General features: G+C 37.8%; 1 protein-coding gene and 1 non-coding gene across 2 annotated transcripts in view; both read right to left on the bottom strand.

Moving 5' to 3' along the window:
• The window catches only part of LOC126183490 (dedicator of cytokinesis protein 7), a 266895-nt gene that overhangs the window by 126289 nt on the left and 125784 nt on the right, over positions 1 to 14822 (bottom strand). Inside the window, exons 16-20 of the mRNA XM_049925523.1 lie at positions 10505 to 10673; positions 6468 to 6652; positions 6259 to 6356; positions 4478 to 4607; positions 860 to 1028 (exon numbers count right to left, since the gene is read on the bottom strand). Of these exons, the coding sequence (XP_049781480.1) occupies positions 860 to 1028; positions 4478 to 4607; positions 6259 to 6356; positions 6468 to 6652; positions 10505 to 10673 (751 nt within the window). The remainder of the gene's footprint in view (positions 1 to 859; positions 1029 to 4477; positions 4608 to 6258; positions 6357 to 6467; positions 6653 to 10504; positions 10674 to 14822) is intronic.
• On the bottom strand, positions 5207 to 5309 carry LOC126186579 (U6 spliceosomal RNA). Its single transcript, XR_007537649.1, has one exon. It is a non-coding gene; the product is annotated as a U6 spliceosomal RNA (small nuclear RNA).

The raw sequence follows: 14822 nt of genomic DNA, 5'->3' as shown, positions 1-14822 counted from the left end.
GCACATAACAGAGGGACTGGAAGAAAAGAATGTGGTATCTACATAAAGAATTAAATTCATAATAGGAAACATTCAGATTCCACAAAATGGCCAACTGTATTATGATTGTGAACAGAAATAAACTCACCCAATTGCACTCAACGGTATCTAAGGTATCAGGATTACTGTATATTCTACGATTTTACAGCAAGTAAGAGCCCAGAACTAGTTTTGACTGTTATAGTTGGAGGCACCCACAAAATACAGACTGCACTGGACATGTAAGTAATGTTTAAATGAACAAGAGAGAAGATTACATCTACTGCTAAACAACATTAAGTAAATCTAAGAATGTGCACTCTAATCTGATGATTTCTAAACCACATTACCAGTTGTTTTGTGACTTATTTAGTAAATAATCAATGAATTTTCAAGAGTGCTAGTTTTGTAAATACACTGAGTGTTGTAGACTTGTAACGATTGGTATCTGAGTAAGCCTGCTTAGAATGAAGCAGAGTCAATCCGCTCACATGTGGCAGTCATGGAAACCAACTTTATGCGCATCTGAATGACCATAGGCGCAAACAGAAGTAATGAAAATAGTTACATCAGGGCCAGAAATCTCTCAGTCACTTTTAGCAATACAATAAGCGGAAGTGTGTCACAACAGCACAGACCATTCTGGTTTTTATGTAACAAGAAATAATGCATCAATTGTTCAAGTTATAAACTTATTTTTAACAGCAATTCAACTGGATTAAAATACAAAATTCAGAACTCTTCTAGTTATCAGCTGGAAAATGAAGAGGTATGTACTCCAAACTGAATACTGAGAGGATCAAAGAAAGCTGATAAAAACAATCTGTCAAGTAGTGCTTACCTTTCCATCTCTGTTGCTGTGGGAAATTATATCAGAAGTGATAGTGGAGACTAAGGTGGATATATCATCTGTGAACTGTTCTGAAAATCTGATTTTTCGTGGAGTATTTAAGCTTCGAGATGTTGCCAAGTATTCTGCCATGCTCCTCGCTATCAATTCAGAGAAAAACCTACAAATATACACAAAATTAAAAATTATTAATGGTTGGAAAAATAGAAAGTTTATTAATATTAATGTGAAACCTTATAGAGAAAATACACTTACTATCTTCACCGAAGTGGACTCAATTTATATACATGCTCAACATACTATGAATTGTGTGGAAAAGAAATCCTTTTACAGATTTCCAGAGATGATACAAGTGCTCAAAGCCAACTAGTTTGCACAAGAAAGCATGAGACATGAATGCTAGTGATTTTTATAGGGGTCTTAGATCTTGGTGGCACCTTTTCACCAGAGTTAACTTTCCACTGAGTCATGTGGAAAATGTGATTTATTCCAATTAGTTTTTTGTAGCCTGTATGTGATTTTACAGATATTGGGGTATTGAGTCCCTTGAATCTCAAATAATTCTTACACAAACAAGACCATTCAAGAAAAATACAACTGATTCTCTTAGCTAAAACACGTAACCACATCTTGATACCTTAAGCAGTAACTGTTGAAACAAAAACCCACCACGTGCTGTGGTCTACATAATTTCTGAGAGCCTCACTCTCACTTATCAAATCTACAAGGCGAAATGAGCACAAAAAGAATATTTTAACAAAGCAAAATAAATGAACTACTCCAGTGGAGAAACATCTTCAACTATTGTTAAAGGACAGGAGACTGTAGGCAATGACACAAACTAATTCTTGAATAGTCTCCTTCACACTACACTTCCCAGCTCTTCCAAAGTGGCATTCCACAATCCATCAAGCCTATGTAGTATCCTTAGTTGTTCCTTTGCTTATCCTGTTTCCAGTCCCAGTCCCTTTGGCCATATGCCTGTGGAACAGCCACACATAGGCTCTGTTCTATAAAGCACACCTTCACCTATTCTAGTCCTCGTTGGTGACAAATGTTAAGCCATCAAAGCCAGGGTTATCTGTGAAAGCAGCCCCATTATCTATTAGTTTCAGAAAAATTATTGACACAACCCTACTAGCCACCATGATAAGCTGCCACAGGCAAATTGCAACCAAGGGTCAACTGGGCAAAACCGTTGTGGAACAAACTTCTTATCCTAATGCATTTGGTTTTAACAGATACCTCGCAACTCATTCCCTCAGGACTTCCATGTTTAGTATCCCTGCCAGTGGAAATCGTGATGGAAGCACACAAGTACCTGCACCGACAGTGCAGTGTAGTTGAGTTGCCACGTTGTGACATACCTGGTCATATATCAGCTTGTATTCCTTGGTGGCATCAATCATGGTGAAAAACTGGCTGTAAATATGGGTGCTTACAGCACTATTTACAGCCAATAATGCGGTCAACAAACACACACATTTGACTTCATAAGTTTTACTTCCATGAATGTCAGATCCCCCACTGAATTTCTTATGGCCTGTCCATGTCTTAATTATGTAATTCAGACTCGTGTACTGGGTATGCACATACTGCACCTTCTAATTATATGACAACTGTCACCATGCAATATAACCTAACTAACCAAAGACAGTCTTGCTCGAATGAACAATATGTTGGCACTTTCATATTAAAGTTAATCAGAAATCATTGTTAACTGTGCGACTTCACTATCTGTCTTTTATTCATAACACATCACTGCACCATTACATTATTACAGTTCAGATTGACATGGGTTCCACACTTGGAATTTCGGAACAGACTGACTTAAAATGGCTCCAGGCCCAGTACTTATATGGCTTTGCAAAAATGGCTACTAAAGTTTCACACTATTAAATATGTAATTTTGATAATTCACAATTATAATTTTACTTATCAAATTAATTGAATAGCACAGAAAAATTGGTTTTGGTCTGAAATTTATATTACAATAAGAATTTCGACTGAAATAAGCCTTCTTGATGACGAAACTGCAAAAACAGCTAAATAAACAATACCATATATAAAAGTGTTAATTACCCAGAAAACAATTCAGTGCTGATGTTCCTACCATGTGTTGGAAATAAGATACATGAATACATTATGGGTTTCTAGGGGTTATCTTCCTAACTTTATCAGTAATATAGTAATTACATCTGTTTATATGTTGACAATATGGCTGGAATAGGAAATAATTACCGTTAGTTAACTGAACTAAGCTCTAGCAAAACTTGTTACATGAAATGGTTCAAATTAATTAGGAAATCATTCTGACTAATGTAATTTATCGAATTTGGACCTGGTCTTATACTCAGAATTACAGAATGACAGCTGTATCTTATGGCACATCTCTCACTAACATTAATAATTTTTTTAAAAAGAAAATATTCATTTAAGGAGGCAAATAACAAAACAAAATGAGAATGGGTCCCTAGTTTCTCTGCTACAATGTCAGTGCAGATAATAAACCGTGTAAACCAGATTTTCTGAAATGAGCAAGTTGGAACTGTCTGTTTAGCATATCCCTTGTTTTTGCAACCCACTGACAATAATCTCTGCTATTCCCAAGCCTCCACCTGCCTCTAAGCCCACATCGGTTCCCATCCACTCTGCCCTCTAGTCTCTAAGCAAGCTTTGCACTACCCATGGTACATATTCTAGCCTTGTTCATCCATATTTTCCTTTTTTATTTTCTCTGAATCCTACACCTTCTCCTTATACTGGTTTCTCTTCAATTCTGTACCCTGCCTCGAATTTTCCTCTACAGATGCCCACAGTTTCCTCGAGGACATTTCCATGTTTTGCAAAACCATTGACAGTTCTTTGCTCTTCCTCTCTCTCCCCACCCTACACATTTTTCATGCCCGCACCACCAATATCAGCTGATCAATTAAGACTGGTAATTATTCTAATCAGCTACATGGCTGGGAATGTCTGTCTGTCTGTCTGTCTATAGCCTGTCTGCTGCTCAGTGTTTGATACATACCAAACTTTGTCCTCATGTGGATACGAATAAGTATGTAAATATCAAGCAAAGCTTTGAAGCAAACAGTTACTTCCTACTGAGAAAATTGTATTAACACAGCTTGAATTGTACAAATAATCAGTACAAACATTGTTACATTCATGAGTATTATTAAAAAGTGATTAGGGATAGCAGCTCAAGCTTCATGACACAAAGATAATTATGTTAAGGCTCCAAAACAGTTTTCTCATTTGTGCTAGAAACTAGCCCCTATGTATTAAGTTTCTATGAAACTTATTAGCCAAATCTGAAATAATACAGGCAAATTAGTTTCTTGAGTGACTTGCAGTTATCTGTAACATTTACTTGGCAGTTCAATGTTTTACAAACACACATACTACGTCATATGTCTGAACATACTGAAATTATAGTATATCACTTACAGTAATAAATAAAACAAACTGATAATAACAAAAGCTGGAAAATTTAAAAAAGAAGTTCAAACAAAGAATTTCTTGACTAAATGAATTTGTAAACACTATACAACTATCACATATTGTCTCCTGTTGCAATGGAGAAAAAACAAATATACTGCTACATACCATGAATTTGTCATTGCAAGTTCTCTAGCTATTCCACTAGACATCACCCATTGCAGTGCCAGTTCTTCGTGAAGCAATTTACGTGGCTGATGAACATTGGAAATATATGCAAAATTTTCTTGACCTGGGCCTAGAAAAAGCATAAATGTGTGGCAGATTACAAATAAACATAAGATTTATGAATAGGAATTACAAACAGTAGGTTTAGATTAAAAATAAACAATTATGACACTGCCAAAGATCACCATTACCAGTGCAGTATGCGTGCACATTCCAAATACTATAATGCTTCTTACTGCTGACATCACTGAGAAAATACTTATAACTGCCAGTTTTTTGCACTATATTTATACCAATATTGACTTTAGTGTCATTATTCAGTAGATAATATTGTCTCCTATACAACAGTATGTGTTTTATTGACACTGTGACAACCATCATTTATTTAGGCAAGAAACTGTTCAGTAAACATGCACGGACACAGCAGTATCTGTAAATGAAATATCAATGCAGATAGCTAGCACACCACAGAAGAAATATACTTTTCATATTCTTTAGGTCATATTGGGTTTCCTGCAGGCTTCCTTTTCTATTATATCTGGTCAGATATTTCCCTCAAATTTATACAAACAATGGTACTCAGCAGAATGACACACACTTCAGCTTCCATTGCAGTACAAAGAGGGAATCAACCATTTTCTCTGCTGGTTGATTTTAGGTTACAGTGAGAAATGTGCAGAAAGCTTCAGGATTTCACACATTATCCTGATGCAAGGGCCAAGCTAATCATCTCTGTACAATTACCACTTTATTAAATGTACTACCAAAGCATTAGGTGTTGTGCTCCTATCAACAAAGCTCCTCTGCTAAGTATCATGCCATTAGCATCAATAATAAGTTGGCTATTCAGAAAGTAAGATCCAATCGGTCATGAAATGCAAGCAGTGAAAATCCAAAGAAGCTTTGCACATATATGTTGGGCTGTGTCTCTAGTATGTCTTTCAAACACGTCACAACACTCATTTCAGTTCTGAGCACACAGTGAGTACTTAAAGATGCTTAGAAGAGTAGTGTCTGCTGCCAAGAATGGATGCCCACTGGAAGGTTTCAGCTGATTTCATGCAAGTGCACATAATGTACCTGCCATGCATTGAATACCATGGTACTTTACTAATGGTCCTTTTGGAAGTGGTATACCTTGCCTTTTCTGACTCTCATAATGACTCACCCAGTGAGTTATAGTGGGTCAAACAGTGTCACACAGTCTCCAAACCATGGTGCAGCTCAGCATTTTTCATACACACAAATGACTGACAGATGTGAAGTGACAACAAGTGGCTGAGAAATTCTAGAACCTCCTGGGGACTGAACACTGGACCTTTGGATTTGTAGTTTCACACCTACTCACTGAGATAGATGACTCAGCACCTCAACTATTTGGTGAGCTGTTACACCTACAGGTTGACCTGCAGCTCTGGCAGCCAGGACAGTGTAGCCACACAGGTGTATGTGTACTCTATAGATCTGAAGGAGGATTCGTCTGAAAGCTACCACAGCACTGAGTCCTGTTTATGAGCATATCGACAACTCAGCACCAGAAATATTCATGAGTTGTTACCTTTGCTTCTCAAATTATTTATATTCCATCAAGGATTCTCCAACCATACTAATATGCTTATTTGTTATCACAATGGACTTAATTCTATAAATGTGGAAATGATTGTTTCACATAGCATAATGTGTCTCACATTTCATAAAACCTTAATTTAGTAAATACATACCACTCCTCATACTTGATGTACGATCAAGTCCTCTGGCTAATGAATTTACCTCATCATCACCAGTAAGAGATGCATACATATCAGGATTGCTACTGCTCCTACAGGAAAAAACCATTTACAATGAAATACATATAAATTTTACCATAAAAGACCACAAACTTTTTGAAAGTAATAATTAATACCACAGATCCAATGATAATTAAATATACCTTAAATGTCTGCTTCTGAGTGGAGGGACTGTAAACTGGTGGGATGTGTTCTCAGGACTCTGAGGAGGACAAACATTGTTCTCTGCATACATATCTGCACAGTGTGGCAACATACACTGGTAACTGATATATGTGGTAAGTAAACTATGTCGCCCACCAGGTCCACAATGGCCCTCCTGCAGAACCTACAGAAGCAAAGCTCAATTTCAAAAACAAATTGAAGAATTACAGTCAGAGCAACATTCATTCAGTGTTCTCCAGGCTTAACAACATTGTTTTAGAGCATACGCACAAGCACAAAATTTTTACATGAAATAGATACAAACAATGAAAGTTGTTTTAATTATGTTTTACACTTTTTTTAACTGTATGTATCATTGTAAGAGAATGAACGCACAAAACAAGTGCAGATTTGAGAGTGATAAGGTGGTGATGTGCAACTGGGAGACAGGCAGGAGTATACTGAATTTGTTGAGAACAAGAAACTGGTGCGACAAAAGAATGCACCACACAACATGTTTCCACTTTCAGAGGGGCAAACTGCAACACTGGCAAAGAGGAAACACATGAGACAGATAGTGTGACAAGTGCTTATATCTCTAATGTAATGATCAACTCCACATTCAACAATGATATCCCATGAACTGTCATTCACAACATTCTGCCTAAAGTATTATTTTTTATAATAAATTTAGTGGTGACAGCTCTTATTATACTGCTCTGCAGTGTCTACACATCACCTAGTAAATCAAATTCATGCAATGTTAGTTCCTGCCACCTACATATTGCACAGTGACCCTGATGGTAATTAGAGATATTTGATCTTACACAGACACACAACAAAAAATTCACCATCCATTTAAGGAAAATGGTGATGGATGACGTGTGAGGGGTTTGGACTGAATACAGTGTACGTGGTTTGGGGTTAAATATAGGGAGAGCGATGGGGGCAGCTGGGATTCTGGGAAGGGGGAGCTGCAGGTGGGTTAGATATTGGGAGATCTCAGATGAAGCATTCAGAGAACAACGTAGGATATATGATGTGTGAAGGTGTCTAAAAAGTTTACAGTTTAGCATTATGTTGAAGTAATTTTTAGTGAAGATAGACTACAAACTTGAGTTGGGCAATGATGGAGAGAAAAAAAAAAAAAAAAAAAAAAAAATCAAGCAACAATGTCTTTGGATGAACCATTTCAGCATTAGCATGCAGATTCAATGGAGGGAATCAGAGAAAGATGTGGAGTGGAAACAAAATGGAAAGAAGATCTGCATTTAGGGTCTTATTGATAAGAAAATTAACCCTAGAGCATGCGTGCCTATTTATGAAGTATGCTAACCACAACCAACATTGTCTTGTACCATTCCATTATTCCTTTACAACTGCGAGCCCATACGTATCCCTTCACTATTGCTTCAGCTAACACGGTGCTCAGTTCTGAAATCATACATCCAAGTAAGAAGCAGTAACATAAAATACACTGCGAGCAAAGTGAGGAAAAAATGTACAATCCGTGCAAGAAAATAAGCCAGATTAAAAGCTAGTGGCACAATCCCACAATGAGGCAGTTGCCTATGAGACAGTTAGCAATCAAATATGCAGTTGACTGTGATCTAATGCAACTGAGCTGTTTAACATTTTGAGTGTGTCATCACTGGGGGTAACACTTCTACACTGCATCAGAGTGATAGAATGAAAGTTTATTTCATTATTTTTTAATTAAGCAGGGATTTAGCTCATAAAATGTAAGTTTATTTTATTGTTGTTTAATTAAACTAAGAATAAATTGTGATTTTTCTCAAACATATTTACCTTGGTAACATACAGACAGCTATTCTTTATATGTGTACAAAGTACGCAATGAGCCAACTTGTGAGCTAAAGACAGAATGCAAACTTGGATAAGATAAAGATTAAGGAGGAAATTTTTTGCCCCTTCTCAAAGAAACCATCCCAGTTTTCACTTATATGTTTTATAGAAACCAGAGGAAATGAGAATCTAGGTTACTCAATGTGCCACATTTTCCAAGACCAAATCTCCATCAAGGATTAAATACTGTAAGTGGCATTTTACCACATGCCTGACCTAAAAAATATCTTTGTCCATCCTAATTCCATCCCTGCTTCCGCCCACTTACCACGGGAGTCTCACTCACATGAAAGACCCACGTGAAGGCATTTCCTGATTAGCTACGTAGAACATACCATTTATTTCCTGATAGTGTTACATTCTGTGCCACAAGAGGCAGGGCCACCTCCACAAGCAGCTATGTGATCAACTGCACACTAATCACTGCTTGGTTTTTTTATGTATGCACTACTAATCCACAGTTCACAAACACATGAATGGCCTCTGTCAAATTGGGAACAAGCACACTTTATCACTAAGTTGCAATACGAACTGCTCAGTAGAATGTCAAACTCAATGGTGGCTCCACAGTCTGTTCCAACTAGACACCTCCCCCCCCCCCCCTCCCAAAAAAAGTAGAAATGAAATTAAAATTATCTGAATTGAACACAGGGACTCTGTTTCGTCATAGAGATCCTGCACTGCCACAGTCATCTCAGTCTCTGGTAGTTACAGCCCTTCTCAATTCCCCACTTCTCTATTTTCTACTCTGACATGGTGTTGTTCATAATTTGAGTTATATTATCATAAAAACAGGGTTATCCATTCAACATATGCTTGTTTATGCATGAAGAGGACTTTCTTTAACGATTTTAATATATCTTCTGTAGGATGTCTTTCTCCACTTCCAAGGAACTAGTTTGGGAGGTGAGACTATAGTACACAAAATTATTCTGGAACACAAGTCTGACTGCCTCCAGGGAATCATACCTAATGTTGCACAATAACATTAAACATGACAAAGAATAAATACAATCTCTGTGTAAAATGCCAGTTTTTAAGTTTTGGTTCTCACTCTTAAAGGGAATGTTGTGGAAGTAATCTAATGATTTGTAGGCCTCATGAAAGTCTACAAAAAGCGATTTACGAATGTAAACAATAATTGTTAAAATCAATTTTTCCACAATTCAGTAAAATCATTCTTGTTGTTGTTGTTGTTGTTGTTGTTGTCGTCGTCTTCAGTCCTGAGACTGGTTGGATGCAGCTCTCCATGCTACTCTATCCTGTGCTAGCTCCTTCATCTCCCAGTACTTACTGCAACCTACATCCTTCTGAATCAGCTTAATGTATTCATCTCTATGATTTTTACCCTCCACGCTGCCCTACAATGCTAAATTTGTGATCCCTTGATGCCTCAGAACATGTCATACCAACCGGTCCCTTCTTCTTGTCAAGTTGTGCCACAAACTCCTCTTCTCCCCAATTCTATTCAATACCTCCTCATTAGGTATGTGATCTACCCATCTAATCTTCAGCATTCTTCTGTAGCACTACATTTTGAAAGCTTCTATTCTCTTCTTGTCCAAACTATTTATCGTCCATGTTTCACTTCCATACATGGCTACACTCCATACAAATATTTCCAGAAATGACTTCCTGACACTTAAATCTATACTCGATGTTAACAAATTTCTCTTCATTCTTGCCATGTTAAAAATACAAAGAATATTCCATTTTAAAGCTAGAGACCTATATTTTTCATGAGACTAAATCTCATTTCAAGCACTTTAAGAATACACAATAAAAATGTAAAAATAGAAATTGAATGGGCACAATTTTGAAACCAGTAAAGACACAATGTACATAATAAAATAGATATTCACTTTGAGGTGAAATGAAAAACATTAAACACAATTTCTGAGACATCATAACTTAAGAATGTTTTACTGTGTACTTTTGTACATTTTTTTCTATTTGTTTTGTTAACTTCTAAAAAATTTAAAACTTTTACAATATTATTTTTCAGTTTCTCAGAAACATCCACAGACTTCAGCTGCAGTAAACCCTAAGACCAAAAAATCGTAAGAATGAAATAAATATCTGGACTATATTTTGAAACTATTTGTTGGTTCTGCACAGTTTCATTCTACATCTTAAATACATACTTAAAAGAAAAAGATGAAATACATACCGAGATATTTCTTACAAGCATTGCCATTGCTTCAAATGAAGTATGACCGACATTTAGAATCTGCCCAGCTACTGTTGGAGGTCTCACCATTAGCAATAAAAGTTTGTTGATTACAACTGGCAGGAATTTGACCAATGGTTCAGACTTTGAATGGGTAAGTTCCAATATGCTAAAACAAATTAAGCAGATTTTAGTGAAAACTGCACGATAAAATGTAAAACTACACAACACATGTAGCCATAGAATGAAGGTAGTGCATAAAGTTTCCCAGGCTATTTAGTGGCTCTCTCAAATACATCACTTGCAGCTGTAAAATAACAGAGCGCACAAGTGGTACACACTATCAATCACTGCAGCAACAATCTTTGTTGTTTAACACGTAAACTTTGTGAAAAATTGTGAAATTATTACAAAACTGGACTGAAAATCACGTCAGCTATCTAAGAAATTACACTTGTCACCAAGCCACCTCGTTATGTTCCTGCAGCAGAACAAGCAAGTACAGTGTTCTCTTGTTAATTATTTTTACAAGCTCCAAACAATAATGACTTATGTTCAATTACCTGTGTGGTTACTAATTTAATTCCTAAATTTCTTGCAGAATTGAGCATTCACTAGGTACAGTCTCACATTTTAATAACTGTGCAACATAGAATTCTACCGGTTTTAGTGTGGATAGGGACTGTGATTGCTGTGTTTGGATGCAGGCCGTGTTGGTGACCCTCCGCTTACAGCTCCAGGTGTTACTGGCTTCAGTCACACAGCTTGAGGCTGTTGCCAAAGGGCATCACAGTGAGGGGGGATATGTAAGGATCTAAGGGATGTCCAGCACACCTTACATGTCTTGTGACTGGACCACTACTGTTGATAACCTGGTTACTGCCCACACAGACTGATCCCTCACTCTTTGTTGACTGGGAGGCTGTCCCAAGGTGTATCAAACAGCAAAACACTTTCCAGGGGGCCAATTGAAAGGCTTCCCAAATTGTTCTGACAAACAGGTTGTAACATATGTAGTTGCTTGTCCTGTTTTAGAGGAACCCTCTCAGCCTGCAAAATCCGGGCAGTCGCAGAGGGTGGGATTATTGGTAGCTGGGAGCTCCAGTGTTACACACATAATGGGACTCTTTTCAGTGGGTACTCTGTGTGCTTACTGGGGGCAGTCACCACAGATGTGTAATGGGTCCTTCCAGATGCCATGAAGAGCACACTCTGGTTTCAGTTGGATAGCTCAAATGGTAAAGACTTACATTCTTGCTCATGGGTTAAAGGCAGGGCTCACCATCTGTAGCATCATCAACGGGCCAACTGCAGACCTCTGGCACAGAACCAAGTGGAGGGTCTAAATCAGAGGCTGAGATGGTTCTGCAACCGTGTAGGCTCAAGATTACTTGCCTTGCACCACACAGTGGTGGGGTATCGCGTCCCACTTAATCGGTTAGCAGCCCACTACACACGTCAGGCGGCTACAAGGGTGGCGAGGCTGTGTGGAATGGACTGGGTGTGTCTTGTGTTAGAATGTCTTGGGAAAAACAAAAAGGGTGTTCTTGTAAGTTAGTATGGGCAGAGGTCATTCCTGGCAACCGGAATAAAATAACAATTGGATCCTTTTACCAACCTTTAAACTCAGATGATACAATTGCTGAATGGTTCAAAGAAAACTTAAATTTAATTTCAAAAGTGTACCTGACTCATACAATTATAGTTGGTGGTGATTTTAGTTTATCCTTGATATGTTGGTGAAAACCCACATTTAAACCCAGAGGTACAGACAAGACATCATCCAACATTGTGCTAAATGCATTCTTTGAAAATTATTTTGAGCATTTAGTTCATGAGCCCACACGAATAGTAAATGGTTGTGGAAACACACTTTATTTCTTAGCAACAAATAATCCTGAGCTAATAATGAACATCAAAACGGAAACAGGGATTAATGAAGACAGGAGTGTCGTTGCGAGACTCACTATTGTAATCCCCAAATCTTCCAAAAATAAATGAAAAGTACACATATTCAAAAAAGTAGATAAAAATTCACTTGATGCCTTCCTGAGAGACAATCTCCACTCCTTCCAAATTAACAATTTAAGTAGAGACCAGACATGGCTTGAATTCAAGGAGATAGTATTGGCAGCACTTGAGAGATTTATACCAAATAAATTATCAAACGACAGAGCTGATCCCCTCAGTATACAAAACAGGTAAGAACATTGTTGCAGAAATAACAAAAAAAGCATGCCAAATTTAAAAGAACACAAAATTATCAAGATTGGCAATCTTTTACAGAAGCTCGAACTTTAGCAAGACATCAATGCCTGATGCTTATTATAGTTTCCACAATGAAACGTTACCTCAGAACATGGCAGAAAATCCGAAGAGATTCTGGTCATATGTAATGTATATTAATGGCAAGACACAGTCAATGCCTTCTCTGCGCGATAGCAATGGAAGTACTATCGACGACAGTGCAGCAAAAGCAGATTTACTAAACAACAGCCTTCATAAATTCCTTCACCAAAGAAGATGAAGTAAATATTCCAGAATTCGAACCAAGAACAGCTGCCAACATGAGTAACTTAGAAGTAGATATCCTCAGATTAGTGAAGCAACTTAAATCACTTAATAAAACCAAGTCTTCTGTTCCAGACCATATACCAATACGGTTCCTTCCAGAGTATGCGGATGTAATAGCTCCATACTTAACATTCGGGAAAGTTGCACAGGTCACACCAATATTCAAGAAAGGTACTAGGAGTAATCCCCTAAATTACAGGCCCATATCATTAATGTTGATATGCATCAGGATTTTGGAATATACACGGTTGTTCTAAATGATGGACCCACTTTCAAAAGCTCGTATTTATTCAAGCACAAATCCAAAATGAACAAGCTTCATACCAATGAAAAGAGGAAGTTTCAAAGTTTTTTTTCCCATGAGGTTTGATATCAATTTAATAAATTTAATAATTTGTAATAATTTGTAATCAATTAGTTTTGATAATTATTTAATAATGAGAAATGTGATAAATGTTATAAATGTTCAATGGGGCCACTATTGGCACTACGGCAAACATCGATGCAATAGCCAACCTCGTCTCACACATGTGAAAGCATATCTGCTGTTACTGAGTGCACGGCAGTAGTTATCCGGTTCCGCAGATCATTCAGTGTGGTTGGTAGAGACAGGACAGAAACAGTTTCCTTCACACAACCCCATAAGAAATAGTCGCAGGGTGTGAGATCAGGAGATCTTGGTGGCCAAAAGTGTAGAGCCAGGTCCTCAAGTCCCCTGTGACCGATCCAGTGCTGAGGAAAGGAGTCATTCAAAAAGCCGCGTACATCATGGTGCCAATGGGGCAGAGCTCCATCCCATTGGAAAATGAAGTCCTGGGAATCTTCCATAACTTGAGGGTACAGCCATTGTTCCAACCTTTCCCGGTGCTTGATTCCTGTTGCAGTTCTTTCTGCAAAGAAAAATTGTCCATAAATCTTTGTACAGGATACGGCACAGAACACGTTGATCTTCGTTGAGTCTCTTTCATGTTGGAATGGCAAATATGGATTTTCCAAACCCCATATGCGAACACTGTGTCTGTTGACTTTTTCGCTAAGGTGGAACTTTGCTTCATCGCTAAAAATTACACGCTGTAGAAATGCGTCATCCTTCATCTTTGCAAGAACTTAACCACAAAATACGAGAAGTTTCTCTTTGTCATTGGGGTTAAGAGCCAGCACAAGTTATAATCCATATGGTTTGTATATCAAATTCCATCTCAGAACTTTCCATACAGTCGATTGGGGTATTTCAAGTTCTCAACTGGCTCTATTGGTAGACTTATTGGGACTGCGCACAAAACTTTCTTGAATCCACCAGACATCATCCTCCAACACATGTGGTCCACCTGTGTTTTTTCCTTTGCACACACTCCCAGTCTGTTTAAACTGCTTAAACCAATGGCTACCACTTTTGTGAGTTGGCAGTTGAATACCGAATTTGGTACAAAATGCCTGCTGCACTGCAATTTGCAACTCACTGTTCACGAACTCAAGAACACAGAAAACCTTGTGCGCCACAGCCGCCATCTCACTCACAACTGACAGTGAAACAGAATGATGGCCCTATTACAGCGCGAACTCTACTGGCCGCTTCTGAAACCATCACCACCTGCGCGCCAAAATCTTTGAAACTTCCTATTTTCATTGGTATAAAGCTTGTTCATTTTGGATTTGTACTTGAATACAGGTGAATTTTTGAAAATGAGTCCATCATTTAGGATAACCCTGTATACTGTGTTCAAACATTATGAATTACCACAAG

This window comes from Schistocerca cancellata, chromosome 4 (assembly GCF_023864275.1).
Source record: "Schistocerca cancellata isolate TAMUIC-IGC-003103 chromosome 4, iqSchCanc2.1, whole genome shotgun sequence".
Classification (NCBI taxonomy): domain Eukaryota; kingdom Metazoa; phylum Arthropoda; class Insecta; order Orthoptera; family Acrididae; genus Schistocerca; species Schistocerca cancellata.
Note: the sequence above shows the minus strand (reverse complement) of the source record. Positions and strands in the feature narration are given on the sequence as shown.